At 40.2% G+C, this 20,697-nt stretch overlaps 1 protein-coding gene across 6 annotated transcripts in view; it reads left to right on the top strand.

Moving 5' to 3' along the window:
- Positions 1–20,697, top strand: part of LOC126188996 (TOX high mobility group box family member 4-B-like) — a 477,811-nt gene that overhangs the window by 420,550 nt on the left and 36,564 nt on the right. For 5 of the 6 annotated variants that reach the window (XM_049930833.1, XM_049930799.1, XM_049930816.1 and 2 more), the window contains 3 exons: positions 8,104–8,210; positions 8,340–8,571; positions 17,127–17,242. In XM_049930833.1, the coding sequence (XP_049786790.1) occupies positions 8,104–8,210; positions 8,340–8,571; positions 17,127–17,242 (455 nt within the window). Of the gene's footprint in view, positions 1–7,113; positions 7,153–8,103; positions 8,211–8,339; positions 8,572–17,126; positions 17,243–20,697 lie in introns of those variants that run through there. The other variant, XM_049930841.1, reaches the window with a different exon arrangement.

Below are 20,697 nucleotides of genomic sequence, written 5' to 3'. Positions count from 1 at the left end.
AACTTCAATGCTGATGACCACTCTTGTTCATCCAGTGAAGTTTGCACTACTCGGTGAAGATCCTGCATACTTATTTTATCCTCTGGCTGTGTCTGTCTGCCTGTCTCCCCCCCCCCCCCCCTCCCGCCTTCACATCGTCCACTCTTACATGCATGCAGTTGTTTCCCACGCTGTGCGACCGGAACATAGTAGTAGGTAGTTCGCAAAAAAGGCGGAACCGGTTTGAAACCGCATTCCTGTTTGACAAAGCGGATTCATTTTGTGGCATTGTTTGTACACTTACGGCCACAATTCACAAGGGAATTTCAAGACATCTGCGTATTATTTTGCGGAATAAGACCTCCTAGTAAAATAAATTCTCAGCCTCTCGCTTCTCCCCTACAAACACGCACGCACACACACACACACACACACACACACACATACACACACACACACCATGTATGAAACTGCATGAATATTTCCTTTGGATCCAATGAATGCAGAAGACACCAGATTATTACTTTATGTGTTTTGGAGCATAGTCACTGATGTCCCACGAATAGTATAAGAAATTGCGTCGTCCTTTCTCGTTGAATATCCGCTTGCCTGAAGCACTGAGCATAGGACACCACTTGCCTACTACTGCTGAAGAAAGTTAAGTTCCACACAAACGCCGCGTTAAAACTGCTGGTCTCCCTCCCAGCAGAGCGAAATGGTTCACAGTTAGGAGGAATGTGAGGGCTTTACATCTACAGCTTGGTCTTGCCAAGTACATCATCCTTCAGACTGATAACTAATTTATTGTTACTATCATTTCAGCAGAATACGTTATTGAGAACAGTAGTGCCGAACGCCTACAGCCAGTTCGTATTTCAGTGACTGAAGCACTCCAAACACGGCGAAGAGTAATTCGTAACTACTGAAGAAGTTTTGCTGACCCTATTCTATTCTAAATGCTTTATAACATTGGTTCCCCAAACATTCAAGAATATTTTTCCGTGGAGAAAATAACGTATACTCTTGAGTTACACAGACAGTGGGCAACATTAAAGGGGTGAAGCTATGTTTTTTTATTTAAAGTTAAGATGTGCTAAAAAACAACTTTTTAGTTCGGAAACATAAACAACGCGGAAGCACAAACTATTGCCGCAAGAAATTACTTTCTTTAATTTACTTAATTTGGCTCGTGGCTACTTGGCCACGTAACTAGCACACCAGCGATGAAACTTTTGTCATCTTTTAGATATTATCATTTACGTAGCTCATCTGACTTTATATTTCATTTATATTCTTATCTCGCTTGTAGTTCTAAGATAATAAATTATAATATAGCTTCACGACATGAACCTGGCACTACGGAGGGCGGCAAACGGGATAATTATAAACTTTTCTGGGCGGAGGGGGGGAGGGGGTGGTTATACCTCAAACTACGAGAAGATACAATGTCGCTAAAGCCAAGAAAACGTTACACATTTCTCGTGTGACAAACTCATATCAAGTGTTCAAAATTTCACTGCTTGCTTCTAAACACGCACAGGTATCCCTACAACTTTCACGAGCGGGTGACAATCTTCAGGATACAGTTCAGGGTATACGTAACCAGTTGAAGATTAATGTGGGAGCTGGAATTTTTGTTGACGGTGTGATAAATCTATGCAATCTCCCAGCACATCTTACAGGTACTGCCTGCAAATGATCTTATTTCTAATACTCTTCTGGACTTGCTACATGTAATGCAACAGCAAATAAGCAACACAGTTCACTCTCACTATTCGAGATGCATGGGTGACATTTACCATGACTGATAGATAGACAGTGTTGGACCAGTTCCATGTCGTGCATTTTCCCCGGTATCAGCCCTTTTGTTTACCCATGAGGCCACCTAAAACAATTGATTTATGTAGAAGATCGACACCAAACTGTGCGACACAATTCGACATCGTTCGGACGTGTTGGCTAATGTGCGACAGCCATGATCCGACGAATGCACGTAGAAGTAATTGCAAGGATGTCTGAACGTTTCTTGTGATTTTCTAACTAGAGAAATTTGTAAAATGATCTCCCATCACTCATTAAAATACGAAGAAATTTTCGATCTTAGGTTCGTATGCATTTTATTTTAATACGCGTAAACTGCCGTCAATGTTTTTATAAAAGTACTTCCAACACGTTTGCAGAAAAGGTGAAACGTCGAGATGTAGATGTACGAATAATGTATGATGTGCCACAAGAGGACTATAACGACTTTTAATCTCACAAAGAAGTAGAGTAGGCTTCTCAAGGTATCACGATCTTTACTCATTAAATGCAAAAACGGAAAGTTTTTACCCTACTCATAAAATCAAACGATTTTCACCGGAAATTTAGGAAAACTACAAAGATCTTACATTAGGATAAGCCACATTGGTTACACGAATGCCAAAACGACGTCCCTTCGTTGGAAAGTAGACTGCTTGTTCTCTTTGTTAACATAGCTACCAAGGGAATAAATTTTTCTGTACTGTTTCTACTATTCTCAGATATTGCATGGAGAATATTTGTGGAATTAATAACAAGAGACGTTAAACTTGAAGGTAGAAAGACGACAATTAAGCATCCATCCACACACATAGAGGGGTTGGTCAAAGATATGAAAATACCAACACATTACCATACCCAATACAGTGTAGGTAACCCGATGGCATTCAAAGCGGCTTCCAGTAGTCTCGGAATGGGTAAATACAGATCCTGTACGGTTTTTAAGGGAATCTTCTACCAGTCTTTGTGCAAAATATTGGCAAGTTCAGGTAACAATTACGGAGGTGGATAGTGATCAGCGATCACTCACCCTTCTCTCCAGACCAGAATACAAAGGCTCAGTAATACTGAGATATAGTGACTGGTGGCCAGGGGAGATACCGATAATTCATCCTCGTGCTCTCAAAACCAGTCCTGGGCGCTGTGACAGGGGCCCTGTCACCTTGGAACACGGAATTGTACCATGGGATAGACCTGATCAATCAGTGTGGTCACCTAATCCTCCGCAGTAATGTGACATTGTAGAATAACAGTGCGTCCCATATAATACAATAATATGGCTGCCCGAGTCATCACCGAGCCATGGCCATGTTTCACTCCTGGGACGTAAACTCGGTCAGAAGCTGGAAACAGTGTGAAACAAGGCTCATCCGATAAAATAATATTCTTCTGCTGCTCCACGGTCCAGGTTTTATAGCAGCGACATCACGTTTTCCTGTTACGCTATTAGCATCACTAATGAGTGATTTTGGAATCCCAGCTCGCCTTGTAATTCCCTGCTTGTGGAATTTTCTTTGTAGCTGTTGTCCTGTTATTTTTCGCCACAATCCTCTTCCCTGATTGTCTGTCACAACTCAACACACATTTTCCTCCGTGTTGCGACTTAGTAGATGATGTTTTCCGGCTTTCGCTATATGTGGTATAAATCTTCGATACGGCGCCTCTTGAAACAGCAAACACTTCAGCTGCCTTGGTTACGGAAGCACCCACTTTATGCGCACCAACGAATTACCCATGCTTGAATTCACTTAGCTGCGACATAATGCACTCACAACTATGCAGAACACAATTCTGATTCGCTACGTACCGAAGACAATGCGCAAGTGCCGTTCGTGGTCAAATACAACCTACAGGCTTGGCCACCATCTGCATTTATGTACAAGCATGCACTTCCCGCGGAGTTTCCCTATTTTTGTCCAACCGTCGTTCCCATTCCTGTACCACTTCCACTCATAAACGGAGCAAGGAAAAAACGACTGCCTATATATGCCATGCAAGCCCTGATTTCTCTTATCTTGTCTTTTCTGCCCTTTCGCGACGTGTACGTTGGTGGCAGCGCAGTCTTTTGCAGTCAGTCGCAAATATCGGTGCTCGTAAACTTTCTCAAAAGGAAACTCTCCATTGCACCTCCTTCAGATTTAGTGGTAAGATGGCCCAGTGGATAGCCCGTGAAAAACTGAACAGAGATCAACCATGAAAACAGGAAGAAAGTGTACTGTACTGTAAAAGAAAGCAAACTAGAAACAGTGAACGGTCCATGAACAAGAAGTGCAATAAGTCCAGTGTGCAACAGCATCGGTGTCGTGGGTTAAGTGGTCATGGTGTTGGACTGCCAAACGTGCGTCACTTTTTTTTTCCCCACATAACATTATGAGCCGCCCGGCCTGTCATTGTTCTCTTTCTGTTGTCTTGGCAGTTGTCATACTACACAGTGGTTATAGAATATGAGTCATATCGTAAGGATACGTTACCGTCGCAAGTAAATGTGACGAACAATGAGAGCAGGCGAGATACCACATAGACGTCTCACAGTAACGAAAACAAAAAATAAACGGGTGTGAACTGTGTCACAACAAAGGTATTCAAGAGTCAAGGCTTGCAAAACAGAAGGCAACTGCAAAAACTTTAAAAACATATGTTTTGAAAGAGCACAGAGAAATCGTGTGATTGTGAAACTGTTGCGTTCATTTGTTGCAGCTTATGTGACTAACTTTTCATCATTTCCTTGGGAGTGATCATATTCACATTCATACGAACAGCTATATCGGGCAAGTAGGCATATATCACTCACTTATTAGTCGTGCAGATCAGATAGGTGCGTCGATAAGAGATTCCTCTCATATGACACACATACTAGAAATAATGCCGTGTATAACGCATCAGACGTGTTTTTCGGTGGAAGATTCGATTGACTTGTCTTGTCATCAAACGTTTGCCATTCTCATTCGACAGCCATTTCCTTTCGGCTGCTATCAGGTTAGTTGTACAGAATCAACTGTCATTATAGATCCCTACCTTACACTTGGCCGTTACAAACGGACGTAACACCACGACACACAGAGACACAAATCCGAATAAAGCGATCAACAAGAAAAAAAAAGGACACGTAGGAGATTTGAACACGGCTCGCCATCATAGCAGTCCAACACCGTAATTACTTAACCACGATGCCATTTCTCAGCCTGGCTGCTCTATATTCTGACTACTTCTTGTTCTTGGACCGCTTGCTGTTACTATTTTGCTTTTTTGCACAGTCCAGTATAGTACACCTTCTGCCTCTTTCCATGCTTGGTCCTTATTCAGGTTTAAACGGGCTGTCTATTAGGCTCTCTTACCGAGGAATCCGACGGGGATGCGATGGGGAGTTTCCCTTGTCAGTAGTGTTACCCTAAAAGAACGACGACTTCCCTCCAGGAATTCCATCACACGTCGATCAAACCTATCAGTAACAAATCTAGCGTACCGCCTCTGAACTGCTTCGATATCTTCCTTTAAAATGACTCGATGGAGTTCCAGTACTCGAGAATGGGTCACACAAGTGCTGTGCGTGCGGTTTCCTTTATACAGGGTGGCCCAGGAACAATCATCAGTATTCAGGGATATGACAGGAACGATCATTTGAAGCAATAAACTTCGTATGGACTATGCTCTGTTTCGCATTGTTGCCGAGACAGAATGCATTTTCTGTACTATTCAGTACTTTGTCAGGTTTACACGCGTACACAAGTACAACAGTTAGTAAACGGTACAACATGCGTTTTATAAAATATCAGCTGGAAGGTCCGAGGGTGGTGTGTGAAGTCCGGTAAATATGCAAGAAAAAATGTTCAAAAAACACCTCTCCTTTCTTTTCGACATAGTCGCCTTTGAGGGATATACACTTGGTCTAGCGATCCTACATCATTTTATTCCATCAAAAAACTAGATTCTGTCAAACTCTATAAAATACAAGTTGACTACCAAAGTTTCAAGGTAGGGAACAGAAAGAAGTCACTTGGGTTTAACTCAGGTGGGTAGGGTGGATGAGGAACCAATTCATGCACTATCGCCATTGTTATCGCTCATGGGTGTGGTGGTGCATTGTCAAGAGAACTTTTTTCCGTGCCAGCCTTGGTCTTCTTTAAGCCTACGGAAATTTCAAACGACCCAATACAGAAGCGCAATAGGGTCCAGTTATAGTTCTGCCTTTTACCAAGTAATCTATGAAGATTATTCCTTGGGAATCCCAAAAAATAGTGAACATCACCTTACTATCTGACGAAACAGTCATTCTTCGATGCACTATCAAGAGTATTTTTTGTCCACTTTTTTGACTGCTGTTTTGACTCTGGTTTGTAATGATGGCTCCAGGTTTCATTCAAAAGTTTTTCATAGCAAATTCTCCGGGCAGGATATTATGCACTCGCTCAGTTGCGATGAAATCAGTCTCAACAATCTCTCGATTTTTTATTCGACGGCCTTGCAATACCACATCATGGATTTGGTCAATGGTTTCCTTTGTGGTGACCTCAATTGGACGGCCGTAGAGCATTTCGTTTCGATGCCTGTCTAAACACGTTTAAATTCATTAATCCAAGAGTGAATAGTCTTCAATGATGGCGCAAGGTCCGCGTGAACTTAATCCAATTCTGTTTTGGTTTATGGGGCTGTCCAACCCTTCAATGGAAATGTTTAATAACAGCACGAAGTTCGGTTACCTCCATTTTCAATCGCAGTCGATACACTAACCAATTCAGATGGCTGTCAACAACGAACTGTAGGCTGTACATTGATGAAATTCTTTATACGATCCTTGGAATATTCTGGCTTACTAACCGTGGAGGTGCAACAAGAATGTTCCATTCGTTCATGGAAATTTACCAGACTTATCAAACCACCCTCGTACGTTTTTTTCATCACATTTACTTCCAATCATTATCGTACACGTACACGCTGTTGGCCCATGTTGTCGGACGATCTCTTGCGACAGCGTCTGACGCCCGTTGAAGGAGGCACTGTGAATGCAGCCTTACTGAGGTACACCACGGAAAAGATGTAAAGCTTAAAAAATCTTATATCTCTACAAAGATGTTAAAATGTAGCCGATCTCTCGAAAGGCGGGAGCCAACAGCCTGTGGATTGCGGGTCGTGCGAAGCTTTAGCCAGGAGCATCAGCCTGCGCCTCGGCAGTTTGCGGCACACCGTCCCCCAGGCCACCTAATGACGGCAGATGGCGCGTGTCAGGTGCCGCCTGTTGCAGGCAGCCCCTCGCTGCTGTATACCTGGAGCCCCTTCCCTTCTGCCCCGCTCGCTCGGCGCTCTCCTCTTGTCCCTAGTTCTTCCGCAGCCAGTTGCTACCGGGGCGCGATGGCGAAAACATCGGAGCTGGCTGAAGTAAGTACTCTCTCCCATCTCCGTGTACGCCAGTCTTCTACGTAAACTTTGTCACAAAATGAAGAAACTTAGAGCGAGTATTATTTTCCATTTAGTTCCTCTGATCAATATCAAGAAGCTTGCGATTTACAGGAAACGCTGGATTCTGTAAAACGCCGAAGAGCGAGCTACAAAAAGGACTGCTTCTCAAAGCTGAGAGCTTGTTATGACGCAAGCGTGCGCACGACTCTCATTGGCTGGCCTGTGACGCATCGGCTTATCACGCGGCGCAGCACGTGGTCTCTACCCACTGCATTTACAAGTGCACTGAGCCGTAGCCGCTGTCAGTGGGAATAGAGAGCTGTAACGGGAACGCTGGTAGACTTCAATGGCACACGCTCGTCTTCGATAGGATCAGTGCGAAGCTTTAGCCAGGAGCATCAGCCTGCGCCTCGGCAGTTTGCGGCACACCGTCCCCCAGGCCACCTAATGACGGCAGATGGCGCGTGTCAGGTGCCGCCTGTTGCATAGATTTTTTTTCGTTCCTATTTACCCATATTTTTCATCAGAAGTAGTAAGGAGTTATCTTGCTGTTGGTTCAACACAAATATGCGCCTGTGATGACAGATATGGACAAATTAATGGGCAACGAACCTGAAGTGTTGTTACTCAGTAGTCATAGAATCATGGATTTAAACGGGGAGAGGTAAATTCAAGGTCACTTATACCAATTTTCACACGTCGCTCACCAGCTGAAATGAGCATTCTTCTTGTAATTTGAAAGATAACTTCCCCCCCCCCCCCACTCTCTCTCTCTCTCTCTCTCTCTCTCTCTCTCTCTCTCTCTTGTGTGTGTGTGTGTGTGTGTGTGTGTGTGTGTGTGTGATTTCATTTGTAGCTGTATTCAGATCTGGCGCAAAGTTTTAAAAATGTTCTGAAATAGCCCTAATGAAGTGATTCTCGTCTTTTTAGATGCTGCCAAGTCAGAGTCCCGAAATGGTGATGAATGATCCTTCAGGGTACCAGCAACCTCTATACCTTTCTGGACCTCCAGAACATTCTATGGGAATGAGTGTCAGGTAATATACTGTCACACTTCTTCAAAACATTCATAATAGGAATGTATTATAAGGTCACGCGATTAACATTTTTGAAATTTACGGATAAGAGAGTCATAATTGTTATGTGATTTTTGTTTTGTTATTTAGCTCATCTTACAGCAGTCCACAACCTACGTACACAATGGCAAGCCCAAATCCGCTGCTCATGCAACAGCAGCAGCAGCAATCGCAAATGTTGCTGAACCCAGGAATGGGTTATGGTCGGTCACCGCAGGGTGGTAGTCCTCCAGCACCAGGAAGTGCTTCCATCCCTAGTCATGGCCAGGAGAATGCAACAACCAGCGAGGATAGTGATGACAGCACCCCACACTCCGCAATGGTTCGTAAATGATCAGCTGCTGCCATCAAACCACCTCACTATTTTTCTGTTCTGGCATATCGACTCTTTTTCACTTTTCGTGTTACCCTCAAAACTTGCATTTGGTACTCAATAGCACATACACAATAAAACACAAATTACAACAGACAATACATATCTATTATGATCATTTATACCTACACTTTATTTTCAAAACTTCTGATGCTATTCTTTTACACAACTCCTGCTTTCCCCAACCTATACTGTCTTCCCTAAGTTAATTACAGTGCTCATTTCGAGTCACTCTTGCAAAACTGTTAATTCCTGTGACTGGGGCATGTGTTTGGTATGCTGTATGGCATTTATGGCAATTTCTTGGTATATATTATAAGTATTCGGCCCACATCCTGGAAAACACTTGTCTACATATTTTGTGTACCTTTCTGTTCTCCTACGTAAATAACAACTGAACCTATGGTTCTAGAAGCTTAACATTACATATGTTACATGATGCAATTTTTTTTTGTTTGCATCCTCAATAAAGCTGTTTTCCTTTTATTATTTACTTAGGAATTTAGTGTGTGTGTGTGTGTGTGTGTGTGTGTGTGTGTGTGTGTGTGTGTGTGTGTGTAAAAAAACCAGTGGTACTGCCTCACCTTGTTAATTTATTCCTGATTTTCCTAGTTTGTGATCACAAAGTGCTGTACTTAAACAACTTACTCATTTGTAACCAATGATCTGTGTATAATTGAAATTTCTATCAGTAAGATACTGCTTACACATGTCACTGCATTAAGAAAGTTAAAGCTCTTCTCAATTTTCAAACACTGCATTGCTTTACAAGGCAAGGTCCTAAAGGAATGGTATATCCTTGCCTTCATCTGACCTTTCAACTGATGCATCCAGCTAGTTCTAAGAAGACACATAGTTTAATTAGACTCCAAACCACACTGCTGTATATGCAATATCTGTATAACTGTGAAATTAGATCAAAAGTTAAAAAAATAGCTGATGGTTGTTAAGATTGACATTGATTAATCTTGGTTATTATTGTCAGATTCTGCACAAGATGCAGTGGCTAATGGAGTTTACATATCAACATTGAAGTGCAGTGCACGTAAGAATGATGGTTTAAAAAAGATGAACAACTTGGAAGTTATTCACTTTTAAGAGAAAATGAGCACAGAATATGACAACTTTGTCACTGACAGTGTAGTGTACCATATAGCCAAATTTTTTTCCATTGTTAATAGAATTATGAGCAACAGAGTGAAGTTAGTAACAAAATAGAATGTTGTGTATCATTGGAGACCTCTGTTGATGGGTACAGCAAACTTTCCAAAACAAAATGTTAATTTTGCAAGTAATGTTATAGTTGAGAAATTAAATGGAATATTAGCATTCCAGATCAAAACAGTGAACTTATACATATCAGTGTGTGCAAGAGAGCAGTAGCACGTTACCACTACAAGTAATTACACTGGAAATCTCAAGACAACTTACATACCAAAACTCCCTGTATGAACTGATGCATATCTAATACCTTTGAGACTAAAATAAATGTTTCCACAATTTTATGCCTAGCTAAAGACTCAATACATGTAGTAATATGCAAGTTCCCCAAGAGAAATATGACAACTATTTCCTAATCCAAGACACACAGGCAGTAGGTCTGCCTTAATTATATGTTTTGGTGTTACAATCGGTATAGCAACGATATTAAATCGATCTAAGTCTGAAACAGGTATTTGAGTTACAAATAAAAGATGAAAATGTTCTCCAATTTTTATAGTACTATAACTGAGGTGTTTCCAGCATACTGATGTGTCATCAGCAGCTCTTTTACTTGACTGTAAAACACTTACTTATATTGTTGCTGTAATTATTTAGTTCAGAAGCACATAATTATTTAGTCCAGAAGCAGAATAGGAAAAATGCTGTTTATACTTACATTTTATGGTGGCTTTCCCAATCTGTTCCATAAGAACCTTCTTGGACCTACAATAGTTATGAAACAAGAAAAATTAGTAAAGAAAACTACAGCTGTAATATCCAGTAAAGTTAATTCTACCTGTTGGTCATATGGCATTAAATTTCAGAAATAATTTCTTCCTTATTTTTTCAGTACAGTGAAAAAAGGTAAGTTACCCAGAACCTGGTATCAGGACAGAAGCAGATGATGTCAGAAAATATTACTGTGAAAATGTAATTTTATCCCATTAAGGTTTATTAACTTATTGGTAATGCAGAATCGTTAGTACAATCTGAAACTGTGACTGTAAATTGAAATCTAGCAACTAGGCAGCAACAACTATGCTGTTGGGTATCCTCGTTCAAACATTTGCATACAAGATACTGCAGCACTATCCATTTAATCTTCAAGTTTACAGTACCTAAGCTTTACAATAGCAATAAAACATTCACCATTGACTGTTTGCCATGTTCCCCCTTCTATTTCTCATATACTGAAAAGTTTACCTGCTACCATACCATATTGTTAGTACAAATATATCAACAAAAACAATAAGTGTTTGAAAATATAATCTAATTGGATAGATAACAAAATCTGCTTAACAAGTGGCTGCAAAAGAACACACACATAGAGATATTTAAATTTGCAAGCTTTCGTGGCTCGTTCTTGTGACTGAATGGTTGAAGGAGAAGGAAGAGGGGTGAATGAAAAGCATAGGTGAAATTTAGAAAATGGGGAGATTTGGAAATATGCCCACAACTCCGGATCAGGTGAGACTTACCAGATGAGATGAGAAGGAAAGTGTATAGCTTCTCCAAGTATTTTATGAAACGATCAAGACTATTTTCAAAACGTGTCACCTCAACTGTAATGTGACAGTACTTTTTTTTTTTTTCCTTCTCCAACAAAATGACTTCATTGTGTGTAACAATATCTAGCATAGAATGCAAAAACATGTAGTCAGCACATGGTCTGTAGTAGTCAGTTTGTTGTCGTGTTTCACATAGGACAACCAGTTCTGCCTGCTATAAAGATTCTATTAGCTTGCCATACCCTCTCCAGTGGTACTGTTAAGTTCCCCACATTACGCTTATCCACAGTTTTTAATATGCTGACCACTACAAAGTTGCCGCCTGCCACGGCAGAGTCTTAGCACCTGATGCCATGTGCCTGTAAGTGGCAAAAATGGAGCCTGATGTGTGACACCATGGCCTGCCCTGGTGATGAGCATTCATCACCACAAGTGCAATAGTCAAAATGTTAATTAACAGAGGCTATAAAACAGATAAAAAACAAGGCATAGTAGAAAGACTTGGGTGTCATAGGAGATACTGAATTTAACTGATGTAAGGACAAAATATAAAAATGCAGGAATGAAGCAGGAAAAAGGGGAGTACAAATGTCTAAACAATTAGACTGGCAGGAAGTGCAAAAGGGCTAAGCAGGAATAGCTACAGGACAAATGTGATGATATAGAAGCATATATCACAAACAGAAAGACAGATACCACCAACAGGAAAATTTAAGAGGCTTTTGGAGAAAAGAGAAGCAGCTGCATGAATATTAAGAGCTTGGATGAAAATCCAGTACCAAGCAAAAAAGAGAAAGGTGGAAAGTGTATTTAGAGGGGACGTACCAGGGAAATGAACTTGAAGGCAATATTATAGAAAGGGAAGATGACATGAGAGATAAATTTTACAGGGCAGTATAAGATCTAAGTTGAAACTAGGCCCTTGGAGTAGATGTCAGAAGTATTGGTGTCACTGGGGAACGCCAGCCATGACGAAACTATCCCATCTGGTATGCAAGACGTACGAGACTGGCGAGATGCTATCAGATTCAAGAAAAATGTAATAATTCAAATTCCAAAGAGAACAGTTTAATAAATCCTAGTTGCAATCTTTATAGGAGAATGGAACAACTGGTAGAACAATGGGGAAAGATCAGTTTGGATGCTGGAGAAATGTAGGAAAATGTGAGACGATACTGACTCTGTCACTTTTCTTACAACATAGGCTAAGGAAAGGCACTTGTAGGCTTAGGGAAAACTTTTGACAGAAACCATATGGCTATTATAAGTCTAGGGGCGTGGAAGGGTAGCAGTAATTGAGAAGGGAGTGAGACAGGATTGTAGCCTATCCCTGATGTTATTCACTCTGTATACTGAGCAAGCAATAAGGAAAACCAAAGCAAAATATGGAGGAGAAATTAAAGTTGAGGGAGAAGAAATAAAAGCTATGAGGTTTACTAATATCAAATTCTGACAAAAATTGCAGAGAGACTGACAGTGCAGTTGAATGGAATAGACAGTGCCTTGAAGTGGGGGGGGGGGTATAAGACAAACATAACAAAAGCAAATAAAGGGTAATGGAATGTAGTCAAATTAAATTGGGCAATGCAGAGGGAATTAGGTTAGGAAATGATACACTAAAAGTAGTAGATGAGCTCTGCTATTTGGGCAGTAAATTAATGGATGATGTCCGAAGTAGAGATAATATAAAATGTAGACTGTCAATCACAACAGCAGCATTTCTGAAGAAGAGATATAGACTTGAGTGCTAGGAAGTCTTCTTGACAGTATTGGCCTGGAGCTTTATATTAAATCTCATTAGAGAGAAAGTAAAAGAAGAGACTGTAAAAGATATTTTCTAAACAATTTTACCTTCTGACATATTTTGTCCATGTCCAGCTTGTGTTTTAGGAATAGTTTTCTGGGGTTGCTCATCACTTAAAAACAAGGTATTGAATACACAAAAGTGGGCAGTAAGAATAATATGTGGTGGCCACTCACAGGTGTTGTTTAATTACCTCTTCAAGGAGCTAAACATTTTAATTGCGCCTTCACATTACGTATTTTTGCTAATGAAATTTGTCATAAATAATCCATTACAATTTGAGAACAGTAAGGTCCACTAAAGGGAAAAAGACCTTTATTGTGTATTAATACAGCTGTCAATGGCTCAGAAAGGAGTTCAGTAAGCAGCAACAAAAATCTTTGATCATTTGCCCTGTAACATAAAATGTCTGACAGGTAGCAAAGCAAATTTTAAATCTAACCCAAAATCATTTCTTCTGGACAATTCCTATCCCATAGGTGAATTTTTATTTAAAATGTGTTATCCTGAAAAAAACTTGTTTTTAAGTGTTGTTGCATAAGCAGAACTAAAAAAAGGGGGTTTATCAATGTTACCTCTAACCATGTATACATATCCTGTAAACTGATTTGTTCCATATCATTTCTCAAAAAGAAGCATTCAAATGGTGTATGGAACATCTAACTTACTCACTTACTTACTCACTTACTTACTTACTTACTTACTAACTAACTAATCTTGTATGGAAATGAATCATGGATAGTAAACAGTTCAGGCAAAAAAAAAAAAAAAAACCCTTTTGAAATATGGTTCTGCAGGAAAATGGTGAAGATAAGATGGGAAGATGTAGCCAATGAGAAGGTAATGAATAGAATGAGGAAGAAGAGAATAAAAGAAGGGATTAGTTGATAGGGCTCTTTCTGAGACATTAGATCATCACCAATTTAGTATTGGAGTAGAATGAGACCAAGAGATGACTACAGTAAGCAGGTTCAAAAAGTGTGGGTTGCAGTAATTATTCAGAAATGAAGGTGCTTGTGCAGGAGACAGTAGCCTGTAGAGCTGCATCAAACCAGTCTTTGGACTGAAGACGACAACAGGAACAACAACAACATAGTTTGCTTTGGTTAAAATCTCAAAATCTGTTGTATTAAAGAGCTCTTTACTTACATTTTTTTCCCCACTGTGTGCTAGGATAAACATCATGCAGTTGGTTCCATGAACTGCCATTGTCATGTGTTTGAAGTGTCAGTACACACATTATTCTAATCACAATATTTTAAGTTACTGTAACAGAACTTTGTTGGCATTTGTGTTGTAAAAGTAAGAGACTTCCCCATGGACACAGAGAACTAGATGAAAGTAAGAGTTCTGAAGTAAGTCATAACACATGCAACACGTTTTTACTGCTCCTGGTTGTGAAGTCAGGTCGAAGTTTCATTTTGTCAGGGAAGTAGTTATTGCCCTAAAGTGAAATTTATTGATCAGTTTTAATTGCACTTGTAAGTAGCCTAATATTGCTCATTGCTAGACCCAAAAAAAGAACGAGACAAGATAAAATATATATTTCCTGGGGTATTCTGTAGGCTCACATTACGAACTGGTGGAATATGGCTAACATAAGGCTTTCGCAATGCCAATTCGTGCAAGTATTTACCAGCGCCATTAAACTGTTCTGTCTGTGTACATCGTATGTAACAATTACGAGAAGGAGTAATGAATCTTTCCGCTTGTATTTAGTGCCATATCGAACAAGCGCACCAATTGTTTGATGGAAGTATTCAAAAATTCAGTTTCACTGCAGTATCTAAAGATAAAAACGTACCGTAATTGAAAGTATCTTTCTCAGTATGATACGACGACCTAGTCATCATTTCTGGCTAGCGTAATAAGCGAGTATACATACATTATACTCGAAATGCTTTTATCATACTGTCACTAATTTTGGCAAAATTTCGTCAGTGGACTGCTAGCAAATTCGTCACTTAATAGAATCTTTGGAAACTCCCAACATTATTATAGCAGGTCAATAAAACGATTCTCGGTGATAATGGCGGTACCAGAAGATTTTCTCGGTTGTCTTCTTCTATGATTTCGAATAAAAGTTTTGATAAAAGATCAAATTCGCTCATCTGATCGTTCTGTGAGTACATATTTAGTTTCAGGACGTGTAAGTACTAATCTATGAACTTTCCTTTTCTGTTCCAACACGTTATTCAGCGCCAGTTTTGAAACGAACAGAACATTAATTTTAGCAAGTTCTGAGCAGCCGTATTCTGAAGATAACTTAATAGATGAAATGCGACAAGTCTTATAAATTTCATTGTTAAGTTGTTAGTTGCTATGGGTTATTGGTAATTTCAGAGAATGTATTTATATGGATCATCGTTTAGAATAGTTGTATCACAAGCGCAACGGGTCGTGTTGCCGTTTGCATTTGGGAGTATTATAATGATTACAGCGCATGCAGAAGTAATTTTTTTGTCACCTTTTATGGAATATTACAAGCATTTAGTAAGAATGAAAGACAATAGTCTTTGACGTGATCTGCAGCGAATAACAGATAGGCAACGACTGACAAAAAATATACGCGTGCTTCGCAGCACGTTAAGGAGGAAAACTGTAGGAAATAATGAAGTCCTCGGGAAATGATGAAGTCCTCAACATTTTACTATCGTTGCGATGTTGTACACAAGCCCTCTATTTCAAGCAGATGCCGATAATAATAATAAGGCACGTTCAACACAAAGTGTTAACGTAGCTCTTGAAATGTGCCAGAGCTTCTGACTGGACCAACGTAGCCCTGTTATTAAGCATTCTAACACTAATGGTAGCCAGTAACGGGAAGATTCAATTTTTCAGCCCAGTGATGCTTATGATTGCGGCCGTTTCATGATGCTCGAACATATGATGCGTTCATTTCACACGTTAATGCACTTCCATTACATTTCCTTCAGCTGTCATCTAAGCCATCATAGCGCTTTACATTTGCTTCAGCTGTCATCTAAGTCATCACCGCGTTTCATAGGAAAGTTTCTCATGATGTATTTGACGTCTGTAAATGATCTGAACGATAATAATTGTGACAAAATCGTATACAAACGATTGGGAACACTTGATTTTGACCTACTTTTGCGACTTTAAGCTTTAGAGGCGTATTTATTTCAACAGCCATCCGCTCTATCTAATCATTTGCCTTTCGCTATCATTAAAGTCACCACTAGTATTCAGCTGTAAAATCAGTCCAGGGAAATGAATAAGTAATGAATGGCCTGGCTTGTGAGCAGTTGTCGTTTTCATTGAAGTTAAATCATTCGACCAAAATTACCAACGACATATCTATTTAAAGCCATCTTCGACAGTCATCGATATAAATATTTTTTGCAATAGGATTCTTAGGCAAATACCGAAGCTGGTGCATGGTACCCCACATGCTCTGTAGGTGGTTTGGACCGGTCTAACCACTCCAGAGTCGTGTTGATGAACTGGATTGCTACAACTTTGATGTGGGAACTGGAGCATAATATTCAGCTACCAGGAACTATACGCTAAGATAGGCAGCTGGAGAAGCACCCCCATTCCCCCCCCCCCCCCCTCCCCGCAAAAAAAAAAAAAAAAAAAAAAAAAAATGTTTGTGAAACTTTTATTATTAATCTGTAAATTGGTTAATGTGTTTGAAGTGCTGCTTGACTGACTGAATGCGTTGTTACACAATTCCTGAAATGCTTTTTCAAGTGGCGAATCTCTGTTGACATTGCCATTAAAGGATTAGACAGCTTCCAATTTAGCTGAGGGAATAATACCTACAGCTTGCTGGTAGTTTGTTGAAATGCCCTCTTTTTGAGGAAGAAGTTGAAAGTAGTAAGTGATAGTCTGTGTTTCCTGTGTCGAATTCTCAAGCTGTGACATTTCTGCAGATTAAGAACTGCTCGCTAAAGCAGGTCTCCCAGTTCGAGACCTCATCAACAATTTTTTTAGCTTGCCTTAAATGTTGGATATATCTATTTCAGATGGCTGGAATGAAGCGACCATCTCCCGAACCAGCAGACAATGGCATGTCCAAGATCCCGAAGAAGCCCAAGGTCCAGAAAAAGAAGAAGAAGAGGGACCCAAACGAACCTCAGAAGTAAGTATTAAACACTGATCATGATTTTGCAAAATGACTAGCTGCATTCGTAATACCTGCAGAATTCTTATATATCCCAGCACTGTGATTTGTTATACTTTGTGGACAGTTACATGTAGTAAGACTAGTAAATTAAATAATAGGTGTATAAAAAATACCTACGTTGTTATACGGAAGTAAATGTTACGTGAACTTGGGCCCTAAACGTGGAGCGACAAACTTTGACGACTGACACATGAAACTTAGATTCATGAGTCGTTCAGTTACACAGCAGTAACTTCCAGAATGGTAACGAACATTTACCTGACAACACAACTTCATAAAAACCAAAAGCAAAAACTGATAACTATGTGCAGTTTCAATCTCGACGAAATTGGACTGCCAACGTACATCAAACTGCTTTCCTTGCCGCCACATTACTTCGCGTCAGTGCTTCTCTCTTTACGTTTAGTTTTGTTTAAAGTCGTGACGGTATTGCTGTGGATAAGCCTCCTGCTTGTCTCCTTTCTGCTGTTCTAGCAGTTGTTTCACCTTTACAAATATGATCATTCACTAGCGTTTGATATTTGTTTAGTTTGTTCGCTTCATTTAAGCAAGTAATAAGATTTTCGCAAAAAAATTATTTGGAAGGAAAGATGTCAATAGAATAATTCGATATTTCGATATAGTTTGAAGAAAGCAGCAGCCTCTTGGTGGCATGATTTAAGAGTTGAGATTTTTTCAGTCACAATTCGTTATTTTGTTACCTCACCAGCTCACTCTATCGTCTTTCCCGACGACCGGATCATACCCATCTCTGAACTTTCTTTTTTAGTGTTGAGCTAGCTAGGCGCCTTATGCACGTAGTTTCTTATGTACAACTTGTTTGGCTAGTGATGTTGACGACATGGTTATTAAATGCTGCCGGCTGTGTCCAGTAATAAAGACACCTTTATTCAGGCGAAGTTGAAATTCATTTCATTTACCTCGCTTTCATTTTACTTCGCAACAGTTCGATAAGCAGTTATTCGACAAGAAAATTTGCAAGAAACAATTTTCATACATAGAAATCAACTCATCGCGCGTTTGGAGAGCAGTTTTCGAGATGCCAGAAACTGAAACCACGCAAGAAGTTTCTGCGTCGTTTTATATTAAGCTACAGTGTATGTAAAGAATGGTATGGAATAACAGTTGCTACAATTGCGTATATTGCCTTGCACCGAGAAGCATCAATATGTAATTGACGCTAGCAGCCCCTGTAAGGAACCAGAAAATCCACAGCGGTGCGTGCTGCGAGAATGACGTGTCCATGTCCGTGTGTCATGCATCAGATACGGAACAGTATTGATCACAGGGTATTTAACTTCGATGGGACTCCGACCTATTCATTACGTCGTACCCGCTTCCTGAAAATAACTCACCGTGTCGATAATGGCGGAGAGTGTCCAATATCTTCTTCCTCTTCAAGCCATTTGTTATCCACAAACTTATAAATAAACGTCGTTAGTCTTTCAACTACGCAGCGATCTGTAAGTGATGGCTCCTCTTTCGAGTTTTTGAAATATGACTGTTAATATTTTTTATTTCATATTTATGGCGTCTGACGCCAGCGTTTTCGTATTTTACTGAGGTATGAAATGTAACGTCGTTCATCATGTTTGCTATGGCAGTCACTAGTTTTTTTTCATTCCATCTCTGTGCACATTGTTAGTTTAATGAACCAGAGAATTTTTTGAGCCTGCAATGGCTGGACGCCGTTCTCTTGTCGTGGAGAGTGTTCCAGGAGTAAGTATACATACGTTAATTGATGGTAGTATGGACGTTGCAAAATCACAAGTATGTGTTCCGTTCTCAACGGTTTCCTGCTAATAAAAACCGAAAGGAAAATGATTATTGCTAACCTCTCATGTGGCGCACGCTAAAATTCAGTGGACGGCTAGAAAAATAACTAACGACCAGACAGTCTTCCAAAAATTAAAATATACCACTCGAAAATTTGGTAACTGATATAGATCATTGATGCCAAGTAGGGCCGGAAAAATAGGCATTCTACTAGTTAACTTGAAGAAGCAGCAATTTGAGGTTTACAAAGGGCAGTTGCCGTCACGATATTCGTTACAGGAGGCGTATTACAAGTGTGGTAGATCATCTGCGGTTATTATGAAAACTAGTTATGTTACATAAATGATACATAACTTGTACAAGGTGATGTGTGATATTTTTGAAAACGAACTCTCACATTTCGTCCAAATAATTTCTTTCAAATTGTATGCGCCAGTACAGTCTCTCAAAAAACTTAATACAAATTCGATTATACGTCTGCATAGGTACGTTGTTCAAGAGCACTTCGTAGACAAAGCCATTAACACGGGCTCAAAACAATACCCACGAGTGCTTTATGCAAAAGATCAGTCATGTAAATTGGATACAATCAGGTCTGGATGCAGGAATCATTGTATTTTGAGCACCCCGCAGGTAGGTGCACCGAGCAAGATGTCGCATTGGAAGGGACTGGACTTGCAGTCGAGAAGATGGCACTTAAAATCTCCGTATAGCCCTCGCAATTTATGTTTTTTTTCCAAAATCACCGGAGGCAAATGCTGGGATAATTCCCTTAAAACAGACACAGATTTCCTTGAACAATTCGAGCCTGAGACCTTCCTCTGATGAGATCGTTGTCGACGGGATATCAAACGCTAAACTTCATTTTGTAAGCAGGTGCCTTTTTTATGAGCACACGTTTGGCTGCTTGTTGTTAAGGATGAATGTGCGTACATATAGGTAAGAGACGACGCGATTGGTTGCCGTCAGTCCTTGCCCTCAGTGTTGATTGGCACTCCCCCTATAACTCCTGCAATGTAATAGTCTGAAATGCGTGTCGCTGTATAACTGAAGGTGGGCTATAGCACCGTCGACGGCTACCAGATGGGGTTGCTGCTTCCCAAAGGTGGATCCACCAGCAACGGCGGAAGACCCTCAAAGAATGGGTTGCTACGCAAATACGGAAGCTGCCATAACGATAGCAAAAGTTATTCTTTTGTTCGGTAAATGGTTCCTGTGTAAAAAATAAATAAATAAATGTTGTACCAATCATTTTTTAACGTCACAAGCACAACGGACAAGTATCATCGATAATGAGCTAGGCACAAGCTATCTCTTCCAGCTGGGGCAAACGAGTACAAACCACACAAATCAAACAGAATTCTGAATGTTATTTGAGCCCTGCCAAAATTAAACCAACCTATCAAGCACATCTTCGCAAAACTACAAATGCCGAGCCTTCTGTATCTGGATAAGAGATTGCAGTGTTCGCTGTCTAGAATGTTTTCTGATGTCGATGCCCTCATACAAGTTATTAAGAGACGGCAGCACAATCAGTATCAAAAGCAGGCTGATTGCGCCATGAAATGCAACGGACGTCCTCTTCAGTCATCGCCCTAAATCGAAATTTTCTTCAATAGCGGGCATTAATGGGT

Source organism: Schistocerca cancellata, chromosome 1 (assembly GCF_023864275.1).
Source record: "Schistocerca cancellata isolate TAMUIC-IGC-003103 chromosome 1, iqSchCanc2.1, whole genome shotgun sequence".
Taxonomy (NCBI): Eukaryota; Metazoa; Arthropoda; class Insecta; order Orthoptera; family Acrididae; genus Schistocerca; species Schistocerca cancellata.
This window is presented reverse-complemented; position numbering and strand designations above follow the sequence as displayed.